Genomic DNA, 26,043 nt, shown 5'->3' with positions numbered 1-26,043 from the left:
AAGTGGAATAAGACCAGCAAAGCTCAGTGTGTGTTTGTGCGTGTGTGCACCAGAAGCTGATCAGCTGCAGCGGCTGCTTCTTTGTGTGGGTGTGAGGGTGTGTATGTGTGTTTGTGTGTCTGAGGTTGGGTGCTTAAATGCTTTGTTGCATTATGTTAATTCCTCAGCAATGCAATCAAATTCATGTCGTAATTAAAGCTGTCAGTTGGAAGGCAAGCCAATCGCCAAGAAAACACAGCATAACAAATGAAGTGAAATGATTCTGCGTGTAGCTATACAATGCTTCGCCAGGCATGAAATTAAATAAGTAATTTGATGTTGACATCAGAAATTGAAATGATACCCACTGTTCCTTCATTCAGTCAGACCTGCATAAACAATAGCCAGAACAAATATGTACAACACAGCCTTTCTCCCCACCCAGCTCCCCAAGTAATGCACAATATATATGCAAAATGGGTATAACTGTGCCTTCCAAGACCTCAAGGATGTAATTTTCTTTGGTACACAGTAAACTAATGCTTACATGAGGGTTACTGCATTTTTGCTCCTGGGCCAAAAGTTCTTCTCTTTAAGAAGGAAAAAAAAAATTAGAAAAGAGACGAAGGAAAATAACAAAACCAAAATCCTGTTAATTTTAAGCAAGTGGCTTGCATTTTGCTGATGGGCACCTAATGCAGGCTTCTGCTAGTGGTTGTGTGAATGTCAAATGGTATATCTAATGTCGAATTTTGCAAAGGGGGAAAGTGAAACCATTACCTCTATTATAGGCACACTTTATATAAGAGATGTAGAACCACCCAGTGCAGGATCACGACTCAGCATGGGCTTGTAAAGATGCTGCATACACAGTATCACATTCATCAGTTGGTACCAAGGCTGGGCACTGGGTAGTAGGATCCTTTCGCTATTGGGAGTTATCAAAAAGGTGAGAAGCTACCTTCTTGCATAGCCCTTGCTTCAGCCTATATGCTCTGTCAACACACAGTTCACAACACAGCTAACTTAGTCATTCATGCATGTGCAATGCAGTCTTTTGTAGCTACTTAAAGTAAAAAGAGTATGCAAACTGTACTATCCATATGCAGCATGCGATTTGTGAAGGGCTGTGTTTCCATCAAGCAAAGTCAAACTCCCTGAAAATGCACAAAACTCTTTCTTTTCAGCCAAAGTCATTTGACTGCTATGTTTCAACTGTCCTCTCATAGCCATTGCAGCATTGCTTTTGAAGGAATGGAAATATTCAGTGGGAAACTTTTTTTTTTTGCTTTTTTGTTTGTTTGTTTTGTTTTGTTTTGATATTTAATCCTTCCAAAGCTTGGAATAAAAAGCAGACAAAAACTACACACAGATGCAGAATGCAGACTTTGGAGCTTTCAGCCTTTACCGTAAGTTTTAAAAGTTGTGAGTGAAGAGTGGGACTTGATCAGGATCCATACAATCCTTTCAACCCGGTGTTGCAGGCATCGGGGGCTCACGAAACACCATACGTGGCCCACGAGGGGCACTTTCTAGCTGTGTGATGACTGAGGCTGTGGTGGTCACCCAGCTGTTCCCAGCTGCACGCTGATGATGATGAGGAGGAGCTTCTGGGGACATTGTCAATGGGACCAGGCACATCTTGCTGCCAGTGGTGTTGGCAGAGGGAGCTGGAGGCCCCAGAGGGGCAGGAGTGGGGCCAGAAGGACTCAGAACTCCGGTTGTCTGTACAGCTCCCCTTGTGCTCCTGCAACCAAAGCTGTGAACTGCAGGTCTTGAGTCCTTCTGGAGCTGCAGAGTATGGGATAGAGATTAAGGGGCAGGAACCACATACATTCCAAATTTCCATAGCAGTTTCGTTTGTTCATATAAGCTGTCCCAGCGGAGTTTGTTGGTACTATGATGTTGGGACCCTTATGACTTCCAAGATGATTTCCTCTTACTAAGTCCTTAATTTTTAATGGCTTAAAGCAGAAGGCCTTTCCCCATACGTACATAACCTCTCTAAACCTCTCTTTTTAGTAGTGCTTTGGTGAACACACAGTAATATTCTGATTATTTGCAATGAATATGGCTGTTAATTTTAAATTTCTTGGCACCATCTATTTCTACTACGCAGAGTTCAGTAAAAAGAAAGAGTAAGCCCCTTTGGGGGGGTTATTTTCTTTTGTGTCAGTGCTTCACTCAGTGATCAGAAGTAGAGAGAATGTGCTGCTGGGGCTCCCTGAGATAGTGTGCCAGTTGGGCATCTTCCAGCAGCTTGCCAAGGCTGGCTGGGGCCCCTGTGCGGCTCCTGGTACTCATAGAGCTCTGTTGGTACTGAAAGCACGGCCATGGTAAGGAACAGACACACAAACGGAGCTGTAGGGGTTAAAGGCTGGTCATCTGGGCTTCCCGCTGCTCACCCGAGAATTATCCCCTGCATTCTGCTTCCTCGTCCATTGACTGGCCTGGCTTGAAGTGTTTCAAGTGCTAGGGCCGTAGCACCAGGAGCTGTTCACTCTTTAATGTAACAGCCAGTGACCTGGATTAGGCCTGAGATGTTTAGGTCTCTCACCATGGCTCTAAGAGAACCTGCTGCGTAATCCCCATTGCTTAGATGAAAAACTAATGAAACAAAACCCTTTATCTCCTTAATTCCTGTGAATGTGGAGGTTGTGATCATGTCCCACTTAAAATGAATAGCATGATGCGTGTTTTTTTAAGCATTTAAACCTTTTGATTATTTTCTGAGGTAGCAATATTAGTTTTAATTATTTTTATGGTTTTGAGTTTTGAAATCTTTTTCACACTGTAGGTTTCTGTTGTTTGTTTTTTTCTTTTATTTTTAAACCCTTGGTTTGTCAAACGATGTGGACATCCAAATGGGAAATCGTAGTGGCTGTGTTCTCCAGGAAATGGTACATTGACTGAAGCGGCTTCTCTGTGCCCACGCGTTCTTTACATTTCAGACTACTAATTATGTTTACAAAATGTCTCATTTTAGAAAAGCACTATGTGTGTACTAACCAGGGCCTTTCGGGAATAAATTGGCAAACAGGTCATACACTGAAAAAGTCATCCAAACCCACCGGGCTTTTTGTTTTGAAGTCAGTCTATGTTTTTTTTCTTTTCCCCCTCCCGCCTGCCCCTTTGTGGCCACAAAGCTGAGTAGCTGGAGTCCAGGGCATTGAATGTCAGCATGTCAGGGAGGCTGGTTGATGAGTGTCTGTTTAGTCTCAGTGCAGGGCGAAATGCCATCATTAATTCATTACCCAGCTGCCTGTCAAATAAATTGGCAATTACGTCCACCGCAGAAGCTTGGAATTCAGTAAATAGCACGTTACCATCTCAGAGTCGTTGAGAGATGTAAAGGGAAAAATTAAGCAACACCGTGTTTGTTTCAGTAGCAGATGACAAGGGGCAGCACATTGGTGCTGTGATGTAGTGATGAAAAGCTTGGAAGGGGCTGGTAATGAGCTATGTGGATTGGAACGTGTTAAAAACCATCACTGATTTTCCACTTTGTCTTTGTGTTTTATTGCAGAGCTCAGCTCCTTCCAGCTTGGGAACAGGCTACTTTGTAAGTGTATCTCAACTTTAACACGTGTCTCTGAACAGCATCGCATTACTTCTGAAACGAAAGTGCCTTATTATATGGAAACAAGCATAAATAACCAATCTCTGTCTGCCCAATAGGTTAACTTATCTTTTTCTATGTCTTCCTCCATGAATACATTATAAGTAATGCTGCAGACATGGTGATCAGTGTTTTCCTGAACTAACCAGGTGTTATTAGTTACTACATAAATTCCAACAGATTTTAATTTACACAATTATAGCAAATAAAATGAACCATGGTCTTATCATCTCTCTAATCTGAGATGGTAGGATCTTGATTTCCCTTTATACCAATTCTCATTGATTCATAGACTTTAAAGAGCCCATTATGGCAGTCTTGTCTCATCTCCCATGTACCACAGTCCAGAGAACACGACACAGTGTTTTCTACCTGTTGGTTAAAAGCCCCATGCATCACAGGTGATCTAGGAATACACAGCTGTAGTTGTATTTATGCTAGATTTACATTTTACATTGTGAGAAGGGGATCGGTCCCTAATTGGATTAATAATTGATCTGTCTTTTTTTGTTATTTATTTGCATGTCCCTTTATTGATTAACAGTCTGTATTTATACATTTCCATGTGTTTATTCTCACATTTATCAATATGCGTTCTACTTGCAGATAAGTTTGTAAGAAATATTTTGCAGCCAATCTAGTGCACTCCTTATTTTCCTCCAAGATTTGTATTTTAATCGCTCATACTCCCTGAAACTTGTAACTTACACTGTGTTCTCCAAGCATGTATTTTCTGCCTCCATAATATCTGTAGGAGAAACAGGTTATGTATGTCCACAAACAGGTGAGTAAAATGCAGCAAGACTTTTTCTGTAGCATTGTTCTGTATAGTTAATAGTATAATCAAAGACTGCTTTTATCTTTTCATCAAACTCTGGGGAAAAGAAAACTATGTAGTATTCAATTATGTGATGAAAAAATTTTGTTGCTCTCTTGTCAGATTCCCAGAACATAATTGTCTTCTGTTAGTACTTGGTGAAGTTTAGTCTTTTTTCAGAGGTCTGTGATGCTATAAAAAAGATATGGGATTAAACTGAGTAATGTGTGACCTCACATGTAAAGTGTAAAATGCAAGCACAGAAGTTGCTTAATACGTGGAGAAATGCCATGTCCTGCTGGATTTACCCTGGACTTCAGCACAGACTATGTATTCCTTCTCCTGCCAGTGGTAAGGTGTGAAGAGAGCATTACTGAGTGGAAAGGACTTGTGCTAGTTTTTCTAATTAGACCAAAGCCCATATCAGTGTAAGGTAAGGTGAGCTGTGAAACAGGAAAAAAAAATGGTTTCTTTTTTGTCAGCGCTTTCCCTGTTTTGTGTTGTGCATATTTTTAAGAGGAAGGGTATGAAGGGAAGAAGAATATCAAACGGCTCAACATGTATCTTGCATTAAGATTAAAACTAAAACTCTGTGCTTAAGAGCAAATTGCTTTCCTTTGTCTGTGCGCTTGAAATTCAAATCATATGAACGTATACAGAGATGCTCTGGAATGGGACAAATATAATATGGGATGAAAGGCTTTAACGTATATAAATAAATCTTTTTCTCCTTATAGCAGGAGCTGAATATGTATGTTTTAAGAACAATGTTTAGATTCATATTTAGGAAGCAGAGGTAACAGAAGAAAAGCCATCTGCTGTTCCTTGCACCATACTGTCTGTGGGTTGATCCAGTAAAGTGAAAATCTGGAAGGTGTCAACATCCCCTATGCTCCAGCAAAAAGCCTGAAAGTTTCCAATTCCTACCAAGTTAGGAATTCAGTAACAAGAAGAAGCTTAACATCTTCTTGTGCCAATATATTGGCACTTAAATTATCCTGATTTGGGTCTGAGTAGGTGGGGGAGACATCCCTTATTAGGTTCCATTAATGCGATACACTTTCTTATGTATAGTCACTGGAAGAGGATTTCTTTAACTTCCTTTTTCCGTCTTCACTAATAGCCTAGTAATCAAAAAAGTCCTTCAGTAAAGCCACTTTTACACATACCCAGTTTTGGATAAAACTTGAGTTTTTTTTCCTTCCTCTTCTTATTCTGAAAAGTTGTTTTTAGGATTATCTTGCTTATTGTTTTAAAAAAGTCCATACCCTTATTAACTTACATGGGACAAATAAAACCCAGATGTGTTTTGTGGTACCAGACAATGAGAAAAATGCTCCAGAATGATCCACTTAGCATGTGTTTCTGATAAAAGTAATTATTGTATTATCAAAGTGCAAAAGAATATGCGCTTGATTTGCCTTTTTTTCAAAGCTTTCAACTAGAGAAGACTGTTATTTTTTGCATTTAGTGCTAACCCAGAACATCAAAACAAGGGCCATTGATTTCAATTGAAACAGCAATAGTTTTTAGCTAAATAGACAACAATAAAGCTTTTGCCTGTGGAAATTACTGATCAATATATGTTGTACTTTGGACTACAGAATATCACATACTGTAGCGCACCACAGGAAACACAGGTAGCCAGGTAAGTTAAAATGGACTGGCACCAGATTCACTGTCCAAGCACATCTACTACAGCAAGCAGAAACACAGGTGGAGGCAGGTTTTATTCTGAAATGAATGAATACTGAGGTATGAATAGTAGCCAATATTTGCTGTTTAAATCCAAGTATTAATGGAATCTTTTCCTTCTGCCTAGATCTGTACTTTAATCATCAGAGTTCATTACTGCTTTTACCCTTCTCAGTCTCTCTTCTCCAGGAGCACTGGCTTCTTGATAGAAGTACCTCTCCACCAGCACACGCCTTTGTGTTCTCTGCTGGGGAAAATCATCTTTCTGTAAAGAGGGTACTCTAATTACTACTTAGGGAAGCAGACTGAGATGATGTATTTGTCATGAAACCTATAGCCAATGTTGTCGGCAGAAGCAAATGTGTCTTGTATTAATGAAGTATCGCTATCTTTTCTGTTATTTGTGTGTTTCTTTTTTAAAGCTTGAATGAACCAGGAGTTGTACTTCTCTATTAGTTGCTCATTGACTTTGGAGTAGTAAGTATCCTTCATGTCAAATTTGTCCTGTTGCTTTGCGGCATTATTAGAAAAACAGCGGCTTTACATGGAAATTTTTGCACAAGGAATAAGAATTGTTTATATGAAACAAAAATGTGAACTAGTCACAACAATAAGATGTGAAGCTTCAGAGCTAGTTCCTTTTTGATTGGGGGGGGAGGAAGGGAGGTGGAATGCTTAAATCTAATACTTGAATTTGCTGATTTTGCTTTCATTCATGTAAGCAGGAGTTACCTTAGTGTAATTACAGTAGGAGAGATGTAATTGGTGAGCAACCAACAGTGTATCCACCCTGTTCTGTACATAATCATGTGTACTGTGGGCAGAAAGGGGAAAACGCGTTCATTGGGGGAGACAGACTTTTCTCCCCCAGTATTTGGTAAGAATGAAGGGCTTGTATATTTTTAGCATGTTACCTAGCATGTACAAAATGCAAATAATTCTTGTCAGACTTGGAATCTCCTTTACGAACTATGCTTATGCGAGGCACTAGGGTTTGATGGAGAGTCATGTGTCTGCGGTGTGTGTGGATGCTGTGCATGTCACAGCAAAGCAAAAATTCTTTTTGGATCCTTTCATTTTATAGAGAGCTTCCTGAGATCACTGAGTGTTTAAGGAAATGTTTATAAACCTGACGCTTCCCAGTAATACAAAATCATTTTTCAATTATCTGTATGATTGTTCTATCCTAGAAATTCATTATGCACTTCCAGTAGCAGTGAGGAAGGCTAAACAGTCTTACCTAGTGTTATGCTCTGACTAGGTAAGTTTTTGAATTGGGAAGATGGAGACTGGATTCTTATGTTTGTGTTTCCTCTGTGTTAGCTTCGTGAAAAATAAACGGTAGAGGAAAAACTTGCATGCTCTGGGGAGGGCATTCACACTGCCAGCTTTGACAACCTACCTTCACTCTGCAGTCAATAGGGAGTGTTGGGAATCTCCATTAAGTGTTTCAGCCTAACTGGTAGGATCAGAACTGCCATTGATTAAACAGGCTTTCTAATTAGGTGCTTTCAGCAAAGTGGGACGTGTGAGTAACCACTGAATGAGTGCTAATGATGCAAAGTTGTTGAGGACTTGTAAGTACCTCTCCATGCTTTCTTCACTTAGGAGCAGCCTATCTTACACTTCATTCACAAGTGCTAAAATGTTCGGTAGATTTTTTTGAAAAGCTATTTTCACTGTTGCTGGAATCTGTTTCACCTGACTTGCTACTCATTGTCAGAGTGGACACTTTCCTGTCCTTTTTACGTATTATTAAATCAATAGTGAGGAAAGAACAGACAAAGTTAAATATCAGACCTAATATTCTAAGCCTTTTGCACTGGCCTGACATTGTTTCCTGTGGTCCAGTTTACGATTGCTGCATGTAAAAATGAAACATTTGGACATGCTGTTAATATTGTTGTGTCCTAACAATTATAACTGTATGCTTCCTGGAACATCTCCCAGTTGTCTTTGATTCTTTTTGCATTGCAAATTATCATTGTCTATCGTCAAAGGTAGATCAGGTACATTATGTCTCATTAAGAAGTCACATAAGTTAATTAGAAAGTATTTAGAAAAAAACTCTCTAGCTTTAAAAAGTTACTTGAACTTAATTTATTTGAATTTTTAATATTGTTTAGCTGTCTATGATTTTAAAAGGTTGAGAGAGATGTTTTAGAATACAATTGGAGTTTGAGTAATAGGTAAAAACTTTTTGTTTATCTGACTATGGAAATTGTTTTTTGCTAGTTTTCTTTCTGTATCTCCCACCCAGCCAAACTCACATTAGAGGATACAGGTGGTTTATTGGTTTCCAACATAGAACAGAAATCAAAACCTAAATAACTTTGCATTTTATTTTTAAATGACAAATCCATCTCCCAAGATAGTTAGGTTCATTTTAAATTCCTGGCAACTTGTTTCTGTTTCTTGGATTGGTCTGCTTTTCACATCTCTGTGGCAGTTTCTGAAGGTTTTGTGGTTTCGTTCAGTTGGTTGGTTAAGGATGTGGGGAGGGGAATGTTGGTTAGCAGTTTACCCCCCCCAAAAATGCATAGAGTTTGTGGATTTTGAAAATGGGTTAGAATTTGGTAATAAGCTGGTGACAGAAACAAGTCTGGGAGGTTGGAAGGGAGAAAGATGCTCCAGTGACACTTTTTTACCAGATAACAGTCCTACTCCTCCTTAAAAATAAGGAATAAAAAAGAAAAATATGATTTGCACATGGGCTGGTGACTCAGACAAACATAAACTGTGAGCATATTCCCAAAGGCTCTAGTTAATCAATTGAGCTATCCGATTTGGCCCTGAATGGGTTCAGTTCAGCAGATGTCTGCGAAGTTACAGCACGCTGCTGGGATGCTGCGTTGTGCGGTGTTGCATTGTGTTACTCGGAGCTCTAAAAACTCATCCCAAGGCGAGTAAGTGGAGCACCAGCAGTATGAGGATAGGGACGATGGGGAACAAGTATTTGGCCTAGACAAGACCAGCTATTTCACTGTGCAGTAGGACTGATTTTCACCTAAGACATAACCTACAGAAGAAACGTGGAATCAGTTGTACCAGCACATGCTCTGGGCTCTCATTCTCAAATACAGCCCTTAAACCAGTAGATTTTCCTTCCTTGCCTGGTCTATATGCCCTGGCAGCAATGCTAAGTAGAATCTCTACCAGTGCTCTGGTTTCTGGAAGTGGTAGAATTGGTGGTGATGTTGACTCTTTTCAGGTGGGAGTGTGTTGAAAGACTCAACATTAGATTACAGTAAGACCCATTAGTTTCCACAGGAAAGGAGCAAGCAGCTCAGATAAAAAGCATCATGTGGAATAGATTGAAAAAATCAGCTGGCTGTTGTGATGTAGGATATAATAATTTGCTTCTTCATGTACTCAGTGATGTTGCTAAATAAAAGTGTTTTTTTCAGGTAGGTTAAGTTACTTGGTTACCTCTAGTGCTTGATTTTAGAAGGCAAACATTTAAATGTATTTTGCTTATGTAAAAGTGTTTATACCTCTTAAATACTGCAAGGTCTACAAAAGCACTACAACACTAGGCTGTTTGGATGCACCACACTTAATAAACTGTCATGTCCTCTGTGAATTCAGTTGAAAAGACAATCCTTGTTATCCTGCATTTGGCACTATAAATCATTGTTAACAAATCCTAATTTGCTCAGTAGGGTAATGAATGATCTCCAATTTTCTCACAGTAATTAGTTTTACCAACTATTATTGCAGAGGGTATGCTGAAATCCATTTTAGCTTCGCTCTAAAAATCTCCGTGTGCCCATTCTTTGGAGGAAGGAAGCTGACAAGAGAAGTTAAGAATCTTCAGACAGTAAATTCAGGAAAGGTGGACAAGGTTCCCAGTACAAATCTCTCTGTGGGTGATCATTACCTATTAGTACTTGCAGACCTCAGCAGAGCAGCGAGACCAGGAAACCCTGGTGTTTCTTTATCTGAAATATGTTAGGTGTTGTCTTTTGTTTCCAGGAGCCATTGAAAATGCTGCTGTAAGGGAGGCATCATCATTGCCAAATAAAAACATTGCTTGTATAAAAGCTACCCCAGGTCTATTAATTTTAGCATTTATAAAATGTAATGTTTTTCCTAGGGACAACTGAGACTCATTAAAGAGTTTACTAACAGTATGACCATCAAAGCAAAAAGAACAGCAAAAGCAGGCATATGTGCATTTCCAGCAACCCGCTAATCATGATGAGAGTAGCTGGAGCACAACAACTGTTTTTGGAGAACAAAACTCTGTATTTTTCTAGAGGTTAAAAGAAACATGTGTTTAAGTCAGGATTTGAGGATTGTTTGGGCAAGCAAAATAAGTTACCTGGGCTGGAATTTAGTCAAGACAGGTCTCTCATCAGATCTGTTCTGAACATAGATGTTGGTCTGAGTTATTTTTGCAGGCCTTCTATTTGAATATGATGTTTTGCATTTACAAATGTTAATCCTTACAGTTCTTCTTTGGGTTGGGTGAACTGATGTTGTCCAAATCTAAAACAAAAGGGGAAAGCAAGCTACAGCAGTAGTTTCTTACCCAACTAAGCAGAACTGAGAGAAGATTTTTGATCTTTCAGGTTTACTCTCTCATTGCTGAATGACTGATTTTCATTCTCGGGGCAATGCAATGATTAATTCCTTTAGGACAGACCCCCAGATACTTTTGGTGATTCAGGAGATGATGACCCCAAGGAGATACTAGTTCCAATAGAGTAATGCTGAGCTAGAGTGTGCTTCTTGGCTGTCTTGGGTGGCCTTCCTCCTTGCCCATTCCTGCTTTAGTTGTTAGAATTGAGCTTTTTTTATTTTTTTGTACAACTAAATCTTTCCTATTTATGTAATATCTTTGTCTCAGTGGTGCCCTTTTGTGTGTAGTTCCTGTGGCTTTTTTTGTGGCATGGTGTTACATGTAGTGCTTTCCTGTTTCTTCACCAAACACTTAGGAATTTTTAGCCCTTTTTCCTTCTGCTTCTTTGTATGGTTCACCACTTACCTCATTGGAGTCCAGTCATTTGCCCGAGAATAACAAATGTGATGAATGGAGGTGGCTTAGGGAAAGGAAGGCAGGGAGAAAAGAAGGAAATTAGGAATTTTATGTATTTGAAGAGGTGATCTGAAAATCTGCATTATTTGCCAGAAGGGTCTCTAACTTTTGTCAGCAGCAGAAGAGAGATGAGTGTTGCAAGTGGTTGGCAAGAAGCATCATTTGCAGTTCAAAAACCTTGGGGTATATTCAGTATGTATTTTTGTTGACACTTCAGATGAACTACCTTAATCATTTTAGACAATATTCAACAAAAATCAATTTATAAAATTCACATCATGATCCTTTATAAGCAAATTTTTATTTTTTAATTTCCACTTCTGGAGATTATAAGAACTATATAAGGAGCAGAAAGACTAAGAATTGCTGTCAGTCTAGATTTGGTCTCTAATGCCCCGTAGCTCATCTTTATTACTTTTTGCCATTGGCCTAGAATAAGTATATTTTTTGCTCATCGTCTCTTGCAAAACAAAAGAACTATTATTTTGTGTTCTTTCTTTTTCCCATAACATGTGACACAAATTGCAAATGTGAACCTGAATAGTAAAGAATTGCTACACTGATTGCTAAACATGCATTATGGTGCTTTTAAACTCATTTCAGGTCATCGTACTGCAAATTAGTTTGATTGCAAGCAGTTAAGCTGTCATATACAAAGCCTCCATCTTCCAAGGGTCTCAGTTTCATATCATTAAGGAGAATGTTCAATAGCATTGAAGGAATGCATTGTATATTTAATATTTTTGGAGGAATGATAGTGTTGGGTCTCTAGAGGGGTTTCTATATAATTTCATGAAAAAGAAAGAGGTATATAGTCCATGAGTGTAGGGTGCTTCGTTGATAGTCCAGGTTTGGTAGCTTTTGAACAGCTTGTGTAGAGGTTGTCGTCCAGGTTCTGCACAAAACAAGAGCCAGTTTGCTCGTTAACTGAAGATATGAGAGTCCTGTTTCTTTTTGTAATGCAAGTAGAAAGAGCAACACTGGACTGTTTCTGATGCATATTATCTGCTGATGTTACTGTTTGTGGTGTAATTTTAGTTAAGAAAATATAAAATGCATATTTTATCCCATGTTCATTTAAGAAAAATTGAAGAGTTATGGAAGATTTTGCAAGATTTCTGCATTATCTAACTAGAGAATTTATAAAATAACACACTCTTGTGCAAAAAGAAGAGATCATGGCTAAAATACTGCAATAAAAAGGATTTAAAATGACAAAATCTGGTGACTTCCCTGAAAAGTGGGTTTGGGTCAGTGCTGTGCTGGGAACACCAAAATGTTGAGTGCTGTGCTGAGATGGCATCAAAGTTCATCCTGCTGCTGAGCACAGGAGCTGTGTGCTGTTTGTGTCTGCTTCGCAGAGATGAAACGCAAAGCTACTGCGCAAACTTGGTGACCTCAGAAATCACCACTACTGTCACTTGGCTAACTGAAAAGATTACTCTGGAGGAAGACAGTGCAAAAGCCCCTAAGAAAGTAGGTGTATATATATGTATGGCTGGATTAATGTTGAGGAGAAGCCACGTGATGGTATTATTTTGATGCGAACTTCCTGAATCTTTTCATTTTCCCATTTTCTGAAAAAATACTCTCTCTCCCTATTTCTTGTATTTTGGAAAAGTACATTTACTAATTCAGGCTACACCTTACTATTTCACCTTTTAAACAACAGATTTTTTTTCTTCCCGCTAAACTTAGAAGAAATGAAATGCTGGTATAGCTTAAGTAGGGAAATCACTGCCCTACTACTGCGTGCGCTCAGTTCTGAAACTTGCCCAAAGTAAGAATTGTTCCTATGTGAGCGCCTAGTGTTATGGTGAATATTAGTATATTCTTCTTTTGAGTCACTTGGAGGGATGGTAGGATGGTACCTGAAGCAGAGAACACATCTCCTGATTGCAAGAATTTAAGGCTAAATTTCCCAGAATAGAGTCCAATCCTCTTTCTCAGCCTTTTATGTCAGAACTCAAAATTGCTGTCTGATAAAATGTAGGACACCAGATTGAATTACTTCATTGAACCACTGCTGTCCCCTGTTAATGGTAATTGCACGGATATAGCGGTCTTTCTTGGCAACATCTCAGATATTTACCTCCCACTGTTTTTCAATTCAAACCTTTGATGAAAATATTCCCAGTACTTCTCTAAAGCAGACACCCAACTGTCTTTCTTGACAAAGGCAAGGTCTTTAAATCAGATCCTGACAATTTGTGACACAGCAGTCTATCTAAATCACCTTTTACCTATGTCACTGTGTCATTTCCTGAAAAAAAGTGTCCATCAGAGAAAGGTTGCTGGAGGCTTGGTGCTCGGAGGGTCTGTGTGTGTGGCAGAGGGGAGCTGGAAGATTTGTGTTTGTTTCGGTGGAAGTAATTAGATGAAGGCTTGTAAAGTTGCGATGCATGCTGTAATGGTTTGTTACAAATATTTTGAGGTGCTTTGTCCATAGGAAAACATTATTAGGCTATTGCTGCTCTCAGACCATTAGGAAGTGAAGGTCTTTGACAGCTTTTTCTTTAATAATGGTGAATCTGTTTTTTAAAAAAATCATACCAATTGTTTTCTTCTTCACTACACCTGAGGGTTAATGTGCGTTCAGCCGAAGGAGCTTATTCACCTCCCGAAATCTCATCTCATCTCATTTGATGTTCTGAAGTCTCCCTCTCACAGAGGGATGTGGGTGCCACATGCACCATTCATTATAGCAAATGCTATTGTTCCAAACCATCTTGCGTCATGATGAGTACTCCTTCGACTCGTGCAATCAGATCAGTGCAGCTTTCACTACCAAGCTTGCTGTCTAGCTTTGCTGGAAGATGGCAACTGTTCACTGCAGTGCTGGAGGGTTTTCCAAGAGATCTCTTTGCATTACTGGATATGCTTTTGGTACAAACTCATGGTTGGCATATAAAAGCTGCAGTTGGCCATATTATGTAGCATCGCTGTAGAATTACTAGGAAAAAATGTGATAGTCACTTGCTTGTGAATGAGGAGAAAGTAATTTATGTGAGTATTTTGAGTGCTTCAGCTGTTTATGCAGTGGCCTGTATAACAGTGCTCTTCAGCACAGAGACGTGCGTTTGTGTAGTGGTTTGTGGTAGATTGTGCAGATTTCTAGCTGTTATGGTAATAAAACTTTTTAATAGTGTTGACTGTTTGGTCCACCTTTGCAGATGAAAAGAGATTGTTGTTAAACAGCAGAATAGACACCAGCTATAATAAAAGATCATGAGCTAACTTCATTAGCAAAGTGCTAACCTTTGCCAAGGAGGATGTGTCTGTCAGGGATGGTGATGAAAGACAAGCTTGGAGGAAAAAAATGACTATTCTGCCCTGCACGTGTGTGCCAAGCTGATTCAGAGAGTGCAGTTCATGTTTGGAGTGGCATTGCTATAGCACATGATGATACTGTGCCATTTGGAAGCGAAAGAAGCCTTTCCAATGAAGGGCTGGATTGTTGGGCATGTCAATGAATGCAAGAGGAATATGGTGCAGTTTCAAGGAATCATTCTTAAAGCCAGATGGAAGGGTTTTCATGCTGCACAGTTGAAAGAAGAGGTAGGAAGAAAAGAGAGGGGTTTAAGATTTTTAGAGCACTTCAGAAATTTCCCTAGAATAGATGCTCTTGGAAATTCCACTTCCCTCTGCTGTGTTTTGTGGTTTTTTGCACAGAAGAAAAATGCAGAAGAGAATTACCACTTCTTCCCCCACTCCAGTGCTTATCTTTTTGTTTCTTAGATGGCTTCTGAAGATGGAAATCACTAAATTCAGACAAACAGTTTAATGGAACTACCACACCTTAAGGTATCCAGATTCCACTTTCTTTTCTATAATGAAATACATCATTAGAGGTATTAATTGAAGTTATTTGTACTACTGTGCTTTCACACAGCATAGTATAGCAGTAACTCCAGAAATTTTCGAACTGCAGCCCCCTGTATTTCTGTACAGACGTGCATGCACATAAGCTGGAGAACTGGCAGCACGGACGCTGGGAGAAGGAATGTGTTTTGGGGCTCTCTGAAAGGCTCTGATGCTAGCTAATCCATCTGTAGAGAGATCACTTACACCTGGTGATAAGCCACCCTCTTCTTCTCTCTTCCTGCCTCCCCCGCAATAGCAACATCTGGCTCGCAGGATTGTTTCCACCTTGAAGTGGCAGCTGTGTCAGAGGCGATGTGCTTTTACAGCAGAGAATGGAAAAGCACAGGCAAACCTGAACCCCATGCTGGCAAATCCAAGCAGACACCTTCTGAAAGCACTGTGTCTTCTACTGTCTGCTTAGAGTTGCCAGCTTGGAAGAGCCAGCCGTGAAACCTGGGATGCAGTTAAACACCACCAAGGACTTGTTTGCTCCCTCCCCATTCCCTGTTCCCCACTGAACACAAACTGTGAGAAGTCCAAGAACTGCTGTGATGCCAACAAGAGCAAAATTACTTGCAGCTGGTGAATGCCACCTGCTCCTGCCGAACTTCAGCCAAAACAGTTTCCTCCCTGGAGTACCCTGGAGTGGAGAATCCAAAAGCTGTTCAGAGCAGGGTGATATTTAGTGTAGATGGGGAAGGACATCGCAATTCTTGCTTGAGAGCTGAGCTCGTTATGCAGGAGGTCTCTCTGATGGCTCTCTCTCCTTGCCTTTCCAAACTCCTCCTCATTTTTCCAGTATGTTGCTTATGAATATTAATTCAGCCCTCTCTTCCTTCATATGCCATGCTTTTCCCCATCTAAGTGGATGCAAATTTAATGTGGTTTATATATATATATATATATATATATATATATATATAAAACCTGCAAATGATGTCAATAGCAGAATGTCTTCCTTGAAGGCCCTCTGAGGTAGTCACGCAGCACACCTGATGACACTGTTTTCTTCTATGGTAGAAGCACTTCTCGACCCTGACGAAAGAGAAGAAACTCAGTCTCTGTTCATGCCCCTACCTTGTGATTCGCAGTGATTCTTATTCCTCATTCGTTCCTAGCATCATTTGTTTGCCCAGTGTATCCCAGTAATTTGCAGATTATTATTATTATTTGTCTACGGAGTATATACTGTTTACTTCAGTTATCTGTGGTATAGAAACAGTAAATAAAAGGACAACATCATTATGAATTAGTATCAAGAGGCCATTTGGCAGCCTTGTTCTTTCTTACAGACTGTTTCACGGGTTCAGAGAACTTTCTTCCAATTGAATCAGTAGACTTTTTATTGTATTTCACTAGAAAACCATCCATGTCCAAATGTCTACATTCATTTATTTAAAGGAAGGTTTTGGAGAATGCTGTTGTTGCGTTGACCTGGTAACAGTTTTATCGGTTCTGCGTCGGCCTTTAGGCATAAGGAACTCAGTGAGATTGGCTTATACAACAGGCACTTGCTTAAGTACCTTTCAGAGCAAAAGCCTAAGTTCATTAATTTTGTTGGTTGTGTAGTCATTAGTCATTGCTTCTTGCTTTCAGTTTTATTGTTCAGTTCCCAGTGTTTTTCTTCCTCCCTCTGCTTTGCTATCACTGTCTAATTTTTATAAACCCACTGCAAATTTGCTCTTCATTCATTTCTGAGCTCAATCGTGAAGTCCTTTTTCTTGCCTAGCTTCAGTCCAAATGCCTGAAGTGATAATAACTAAGTCTTCTTTACAGTTTACCTGAAGGTAGGTTTGAAGGGACTTCATTCCTGCCGTGACTTTTAAAAAGAAAGCTTCAGACAGCACATGGGGATAGCTATGATGCTCATGCTGTCATCAGCTCACTTGCGTGTGTAATTTTAAATACAAAATTAATCATGCTAGTCTTTTAATATTGGTAGCCTTGTTCTCTAAAGTTTCTAGGTTCTCTCCAGGAACCTTCGTGAATGGGGTCCTCCGCCTGATGTCACTATGAATATGTATGTGAACAATTGAAAGTCGGGGTTTTTGAGAACTGGTGATCTCCAGAACTTCCACCGCTGCCCTGTTCTGTTCCTCTCAGCTTTCTTTCCCTCATTCCATGTTGCCTGGAAATACATGCTTCTGATAGAGGACACCTCTTTGGAGGAACGAATCATTTCCTTTCTGTGTGTACCCCAGAGGAACATGAAATGCCTGTTCCCTATTTAAAGGACAATTGTGCTGCCTAAAAGTACACAGAAAGATAGCATGGTAAACATAGGTCGCAACCATTGTCTAGAGGTCATTGCATCAAAACTCCCTTTTGCAGTTTTCCCTTAAAAACAGCTTCCCTGATGTCTATTTCTCTGCTATGCTTTCTGCAATACTTGGGGCCTGAACCAGGGATGTGGTTTTCACGTCTTTTTCTTTTCAATTTGCGTGTCAGCTGACTGTGTTCATATAGCTGTAAAAGCCATAAAATATTTCATCCATTGACTGCTGCATCTAAAATATGTTAAATTAGTGTTTATTTAACTTTTTACTGCTGACTTACAAAATTACTTTTAGTCTGGTTCAGATATATAACTTTTTATTATTAATTTATTGTCATACTCTGCTTTGATTGCTTTTTTGCAGTGGTATCAAATTGTGTGCTATTTCAATATTTTCTCCGAGATGCTCTCTTGATTTATTCAATGTTGGATATTTATACCACCAAGAGGGATGCCACTTAGAAATTCAGTTTCTTAATAAGTACCTATTTTTAAAGTTCATACTTCCCTGAATTAAGGTGACTTGATTTAATTTAAGCTGATCACACTTTGTTTCATGAAACTTTTGCATATACACTGGAAGAAAGTGTTTTCCTGCATCATGAATCATGCATATGGTATAGTTGATAGAGGATTACAAGGGAGAGAATTTGGGGATGAAGTGCAGAGCCTATTGGTTTAAATTTCTGTATAGTACCAGAATGATTTCTGTTTTGGTTCTGTGGAAGGATCTCAATAAGAAGCTGAGAGTTTCTCCCATTAGATTCTATATATGTATATTAACTTTCCTTTGTCTCATTGCTCATAACTGAAGTTAAATTTGAAGTGTGAGATAAAAAAGTAAACCACTGGCGTAGAAAAGATGGGTTATTCTGATCTTAAAAATCAGAAGCTATTTCAAAGTTACTGTCCATAGCCTTTAGTCATTGTGTTAAAGAATGCAGAAGGGTACGGGATTCAAAAGAAAAACTGTACAAGTGTAGGACCAGAGTTTCAGGTTTTGTGTTGCCCAGTCTAATTCCATCAGCTTCACCAGGGCTGTGTCAGGTTTCTCCAGCTGATGATGTGGCCTGTCTTATTTAGGAAATAATGACATAGTCAGTAGATTAAGGACTGACATACGAGTCATATTTTTCTATACAACCCCCTAGGAAAGTACAATTTCTTTTTTGTTTGTGATGGTTTCTTTTGTTTGTTTGTTTTACTCTGGGAGTTTATATATAGCAAAACTGATGTTCTCATGTGCTCTTAAATTTGTTTATCTGCCTAGCCCATTACAGCTGACCTTTCTTTATGCCAAAAAATGAACCAAATAAATGTAATTCTTCTTGTGACATTCCATTTTGAACTGGTCCTATTTGTCAGATGCTAATTTTATAAAGAAGTCATGACATATTACTATTGAGTATGGAATATGAAGTATATAAAGTACATACTTATATAAACATATAGTTTATGTATATAAAATATGTAAATATATATAGAGAGTATATAAAATATAAATCGTGAAGACATCCTTTAGCTGTGTCAGCTGTAGTTACTCTCTATCTGACTGTTCCTGCCTGTACCATGAGATACTCCTCCAACTACTTCATCAGTCAGCTTTGAATAGTTTTAATCATAACTGCAGACTTCTGCTTTTTAAAGCTAATGTCATTGATTTTGTCTGTGTTAAATGAAGGTGTACTCACACAGTCTCTTCTGCTGGCTGTGCTGTACATGTGGTAACCTCTGACAAGGGAGCAATAACAACCAGTGGGGAGTTTGCAATGTGTTCAACTGCAACAGCTGTTTATAAAGTTAACATCTGTCCTGGCCTCAGTCTCAAGATTGTCAGTGTTTTCATATTGATGAATTGAGCATTTGTATGGTTTGTATAAAAACATTCAATTTTAATGGCTTTTCTTTTGCTTTTTTCACTTCTCATTCCATTGTGAGGGAAAAGAAAAGCACTTGTATGTAGATTTTTTTTTTCCCCAAAGCACCTAGATGTGTTCTGCGCTGATGGAAAGGCCTTGTTGCTTAGTGATAAAAGTGGTGTTTCTCACATCAGTTTAAATTTCACTCTCCTCTCTTCACAGTCTCATCTCAACAAAGCACAGGTTCAAGTTTAAACACATGCTTACATCCATTCTGTTCAGGAGAGCGTGTAAGTACACATGCATAACTGAAGTCAATGGGATTTAAGTGTGTGCTTCACTTTAAAGCATGTGCTTCACTGCTTTCCTGAATACAGTGGGGTTTAATCTAAGTGGTTTGGAAATTACAGTGGCCTTGGACATATCAGTTCTTTCATCCATCTGGAAAAAGGGCTACTGTGAAATTCAGTAAGTAATGTTTGCACTTAGCAACTTCTGTGTACAACACAGTTTTCTTTCATACTCATCTTCCTTGCAGTATGTTTAGTTTACACATAAAAGCACGATAGGAAGATGGTTGGAACTTGTTACTGCACATTCGAGTGGGCTGTTGTTGAGACTGATCTGTGTAGGTAGGCGTTCAGACCGTGGCTATGCATAGCTCTTCTGTCAAAAGAGTGATGGCACCCAAGACTGTGATATTTAATCACCTTGATTGGCACTGGAGTTTTTCCAGTGGCTACTTGTAAGTCCTTAACTCATCCAGGGTACTGACGTCTTTCCACATACCACGTTAGTTTGAATAATCCAAAGGCAGCTTGAAGAGCAGTTGCTGATGCCCATCTGTCTAGATTTTGGTGTTCCTGGTATACCTGTCTGTGTAATTTTCTTCATGTTGAACTGCAGCTCAGCAGCTGGGCCCCAGTGTTTTGAAAATCTTTGAGAACTAATTAGGCTCTCCTCAGAGTATGGCTCATCCAGCCGGTCAGAATAACAAATCTCACCGTTTGTATTAGGAAATCTCTACAAATGACTGATCCCTGTCATGGGGTAACATTAATCTTTTTAGTATAGATTTTCAATAGTTAACCATCTGGCTCCATGCAGTTTTCCAGAAACCATTCACTACTGGGGCCAATGGAAAGAAGAAGGTGGGATTAATAACCTGAGTACACCACATGAAGCATTAATCTTTAGGACTGGCCATTTGTTTTTATCAAAACAACTCCCTAAAGATAATATTTCACAGCATGTGGTACTTGCATGGGCTTCTTTCGAAATGAGAAAATGTTTGTGTATCTGTCATGATCTACAATTTGCAAATTCAGTGTGGATGATAAAGGCCAGAAGAATTACACATCCTCTTCTGATTTATGTTGCATTTACAGTGCTGTCCTGTTTAGTGGAATTCTCTGATCTTTGCAGTATTTGTTGTTAAAGTTTTTCATTCAAAATAGCATTTTAATATGAGAATCTAAAATTGCACAAGTAAATCTTAAAAATTAATATGCAGACTGGTACAGACAGCGCTATATTCACCTGATGGATGAATTTCAGCAACTGAGCTGTTAAAGACAAGTCCAGCATCTTCGTCTAAGTTAAATGATCTCAATCCGACTAAGTGTTTAGGCACCTGCTTGCCTTTAATCACCAGTTGTTATACAGATTTCATTGGTCCTAAGTGCTTTGTCAAAATACAGCCATATGACTTAGGTCCTGCCTGAGGTCCCTGACTTGCAAGCTGTGGCAAATTAAAGGCAAAAAACAGCTGAAGAGGTTACGGCCCTCAAGCTGTCTGTCCTGCCCTTGTGATGGAGATTACCTCCTCTGCAAGGCAGATGAATGAATGGCTTCTAAAGCATATTAAGTTAAACTCAAACTGAAGACATAATACTCCAAGCTGAAAACTTGAGCACTCCAGGAGCTGCTTCATGAGCCATTCAGCTGTCTCTGCTGTGGCGGGATGACAACTGCCATCAGGGGAATGGAGTAGATGGTGTAGGGATGGTAACTACTTCGGCTGTCTGATTTTAATCTATCACTGCATGCAAATCAGAGCTCTTAGTCCCTTTCTCGACAGCCTGGCTTGTGAAGCTTGATGCTATTTTCAAAGCTGGCTGGCTCATACACTGCTGCCTGACCTCCCTTTAGTGCTGTCCAGTGCTCGCCTGGCTTTATCCTTTGCCCAGTACAAGAGAATCTATTTAGACTGCAGTCTCCTTGAGAGAAGGGACTATATTTTCCATGTGCTTGGATGTAGCATGTTGTGAACACAATCGAAGCAGAACTAATAATTTTCCCAATCTGCATGTGACACCAGTACACTTGAGTAATGTACAGCACTCTGTACATAAACCAAGTTTATACCTTCTCACCCAATCATGTCTGTTGCAATTTTTCCCAATAAATGGCGTGTTTCTTACTGATTCTTCCTGATAGAGAGTGATTTGTAATAGTCTTGTCATGCCAAACTCATAATAATACTAAATGAAGGCATTTATTGAAGGAAGTGATTGTAAATTACATGCAAATTCAAGCCTTGCTGGCATTAATCAATACTGAAACACAATTTTTGCATTCCTCATATAATACTGCTGAGTCTAATCCCATGGATTTCACATTTCTGTATGAATTAAGCATTTATTTTGATTTGAAACTTTTTTGCTACTGGAAAATGAAAACGCTTTTTTGATTATTTTCACCAACTTGGAAGATCTGCACTTTTTATATGCAGACCGGGTAACTTACATGTATAAATAGTTAATCTGTGTTAATCTTGTCTGCTTGCAAATTTAAGCTGGTCAGTCCATATGACAGACTTTTCATGTTGAACAGACCAAAGCGAGTTGGCAGTTGTTTAGTCACAGCCACCTGAACACATCTCCAAATCATCTTTGTTACTGCAGTTGTATGTGGTCGTGGCAGTTTATTTTCCTAAGGAGGTACAGTGCGTTTGTGGTATTGGTGATCTGCTGAATTAAAGTCTCAGCAGCTATTCTGCCTTTCATTCTTCTGGAGGATCCTGCACATGTGAGAGGTTACTTAAAATAAAGCAACAACAATAAAATGCCAGCAGATGAGAAGTCAACCCTGCACAACTTTGTAAGCAGGTTTGTTCATTTTGATAGAACTACGTGGGATATATTGCATTAGGGACATAAGTACAGCTTTCCATAGTGGGGCTCTCTAAAAAACATTATTTGACCTCAGAGACAACGCACTATTTTCATTTTGTGGCAATAATTGATTGAGAATCATGTCATGGTAATTACAACATGCATTTATTTTCATTATAGGAGTCCTGTACTCCGTAATTAAGACTGAAGGGCCAGTGCTCTACACAGAGTAGATAGAATATTAGATCCTTCTGGGAATGGATGAAATCACAATATTCTGGTAGATGATTAATGTTTTTGAGATTCAGTAAAACTAGAACTAGAAAAAATGAAGCCCATTTCAAGATTTTTTGCTGTCAAACGTTTCAACAGGGTGTTTCTGTTCAGCAGCATCAGTACTGCATACTTAGCAATATAGCTGGAATGATATTTTCCTGTGTATTTGCATTAAAAATAGAAAAATGCTTCCATGTCTTCTGACTGGTTTTCCGTATAATCTTTCTGCTAATATCATCTACCCATTTTTATGTGAAATGTGGAAACTGCACTTGTTTCTGATAACCACTAACACACTCTGCCATCGATTTCTTTCTATTTGTTATATGAGAAGATTAATTGTACTTGATTCTATTTGAAAATATTAGGCATCAGTACTGCAAAAGTTGTCACATTTGGGAATTTACACTACTAGATTATTTATGTCACAAACAAATTTTTATGTAAGCATTTTGGAGTGAATGCAGAGAATGTCAACTGTTTATTCACAGCGGCGTACAAATAGGCTGGTATGTGTGTTTTCTAGGAATAACACTACCATGGCACATTTTCATTCTGTTAAACTCCAGTGTTTGAAATATCTAAAAGGCTACTGTACTTCAGACCCACACATCTTTTTATGTTAGACCTTACTTAAAGCGTATTGAGGCCTACGCAAATTCTTTGTTTCATCTCCATGTGTCTAATTCTCAGTGACTTGAAATTAATAGACCTGATTGTCTTCTGTGATACATGTAGTTGATTTTTTTGTGTGCACAAATGTGCATCAGTGCATATGCTTACATAAAATTTTGCATGCTGTCATATATTGTTGTATTATGGAGTCCCTCATCTTTGAATTCAATTTATGTGGGAATCACTAGCTTAGTGTGAAATGGACAACAGTGGAAATAGCTGCCGTGTCTTTATCAGTTCTGTTATTTTTATCCACCAGAGTTCAATGGTCAATCCATTTAGCACTGCAGGGCAATGCTGCTTCTGGCAACTTGGAGCATCCTCATTGCTGAGAGTATTGGTTAAAGAGAGAGTAAAGGGTTTGATGTAAAAGTCACTGACTTCAGTAGACTTTGGGTCAGAACCTAAATACAGTTCTTATCTGTTAGATTGTTCAGCCATCACGTTTTCCCAGTATAGTCGTGTGTTTCTTGCCATGTCACTTTTGTGTTAATTGAATGAGGGAAGCAATATTTTCCAGAAGAAATGGTTACAGAAATGGGGTCTGATTTCATGTGTCTTTAATGCTGACATCAGGGTGGCGTAAATCCTTCGAAACCAATGCAGTTACACCAGAATAAGACTGATGTTAATGAAGTGCAGAAATTGATGTTAATGGAGTGGAGAAGTCTGAGAATGTCTTTATATCAGAGTCATTTGACTCTAATTTTGATTGCCTCCCTCTAACTGGAATTAGTAAACACTGAAATAGAACTGTTCTGGAGGAAAAGTAGCGTAATGGCATGGAGAATACATCTCATATCACTCAAAGTGACTGCTATAGAACCATTCTAACTTGAATTTCCATAGTTGAAATTATTCTTTAATCAATCCATTTAACTTGAATGGTTTCAGAATTCCAGCCAGCCTTTCAATCACAGCTCAGATTGTGCTTTACGGAACAGGTTTTTGCCTCGAGAGGATCTTCTTCAAATGTATCACTGTTGTAACTAAGCTTCCGTCAGCTGAAGTAGATGGAGGTAAATTTGGCACTCTGGTGAAGGCCAGAAAACCAGAGTCTGTAAGTTTTAATATATCTTCAAGACTGCAACATGCAATAACATTTTTTCTTTCAAAATAAATCTGAATGGTTGCATTAGAGATCAGATAGTGAGATTTGAAGCACGCATAAACACAAATGAAGGCAATTTGCCTTCCAAGGTCTTCAGTGCTTTGTATGTAGATACTTGCAATTACATATTTGTCTGTGGTAACTATAAAACACTAGACTCTGGGAGGAGGTTCTTATTTTTCACTGCCTTCTTGTCGCTAGTATAGTGTCATGTGGTTGCACAAGGTCTAAGTCATGCGGGATAGATAAACAACAGTAAAATCCACTATCTTTAGGTGAGGCTGTAAGTCATGAGCACTACAGTTTTGTTCTCTCCATCTCCTCTACTGCTATGTTCAGAAAAATTGAATTGAAGGTAGAGCAGCATCTAGAACATATTGTCAGAGGAGCACACTGAATTATTAGTGCCTATAGCGTGCTCTGCCTCCAGCTGCCACAAATAGAGACATGGCTTTTGTCAAAACTTCTCTGCACCGCTGCCGATCCATATATACTTTATTGGTGCTTTTGCATTGTTGGTAAATACTCCAGTTAGATTGAGCCATCGGCTGCTCTGGGGGAAGTTTGAGTGGTGTGGAGGTCCAGCAGCTGAATCCAGGGTCTGAGGCATCCTTTAATGTCACTCCTTCCTGGTTGTCTTGCTGTATGTTTACCAGATCTTGGCTAGCGTATTACATGGTTGTTTCTGGAATTTTGGAAGCTCAGACTTTGTCTTTGCATGGTGAACTTCATTGTCAGTCATACCCATCTTTCAGCAAAGCATAGCAGATTTGCAATCCAGATGCTGGGATTGCAATCAGAGTGCTGAATGTCTTTCCTGTTGACTTGTGTTGTAATTTTCAACATCAAAGCTTTCTCTGTATGAGAACAGACTTTAAATCTGTCTGAGATTAAATTCCTTCTATTCACAGAGCAATGTGAACCCTTGTTTGAGATTCTGAATTGCAGCAGGGAGACAGAGGGAAAGGGATACTCTTTTGTTGAGGGGAGTTGATGTTAATGATCCAAATTTCATTGCCAGACAGACTTAATACATTGTTTTGAGCAATGACAGTAGAATACATAACATGTAAATGTCTCAGAAGATTATATTGAACAACGTTTAACAGATGAAAGCTGTGATCCATGATTGGACTCTTATTTTTGAGTAGGAAAAAAGTGACTACACATGAAGCACTGCTTCTGGAGAGGAGTGGGGTGATGGCTGGCTATTTTTTTCAATTTCTCCTGGTGTCTGAGTACAAGCAACTGAAATAGAAGCCAAATGAAACATCAGGGACTCTGCAAGTATGACTCACAATCCTAGCACTGCAGTGAAGTTTAAAGCTAATGAAAAGAAAATATTGAGCCACTGGCTTAAAAAAAAGAGATAGAAATGTTTATCATATCCAGTAGTCTACAAGCATCATCTTTACTGTATTCAACCAGAAGCCTAGAGGACTGGATTTTTTTTTTTCTCTGACACAAATCAATTCTTAGTGTTTCCCAGGGCATATCAGTCGTAGGGCTTCAATTTCAGTGATTTGAGATCTATGGATAAGAAGAGAGACAAGAATGTCTCGTAAGGTCTACAGTAAAGCAAATCGCTGTATGTAAAGCAAAGACAGATGTGGGACCGCGTACAAGGTAGGTATCACCGGCACTTAACAAGTAAAAACAGCGACTGACTTCTGACTTTGATAGGAGTTTTCCATGAGTGGTTTCCCCTCTTAAAAA

The 26,043-nt window shown here is 39.0% G+C and overlaps 1 protein-coding gene across 9 annotated transcripts in view; it reads left to right on the top strand.

Annotated features, from left to right (window-relative positions):
• Positions 1-26,043, top strand: part of AUTS2 (activator of transcription and developmental regulator AUTS2) — a 763,430-nt gene that overhangs the window by 342,342 nt on the left and 395,045 nt on the right. For all 9 annotated transcript variants that reach the window (XM_040532678.1, XM_040532674.1, XM_040532679.1 and 6 more), the window contains one exon: positions 3,506-3,541. In XM_040532678.1, the coding sequence (XP_040388612.1) occupies positions 3,506-3,541 (36 nt within the window). The remainder of the gene's footprint in view (positions 1-3,505; positions 3,542-26,043) is intronic.

The sequence above is a fragment of the Cygnus olor genome, chromosome 20 (genome assembly GCF_009769625.2).
Source record: "Cygnus olor isolate bCygOlo1 chromosome 20, bCygOlo1.pri.v2, whole genome shotgun sequence".
Lineage (NCBI taxonomy): Eukaryota > Metazoa > Chordata > Aves > Anseriformes > Anatidae > Cygnus > Cygnus olor.
Note: the sequence above shows the minus strand (reverse complement) of the source record. Positions and strands in the feature narration are given on the sequence as shown.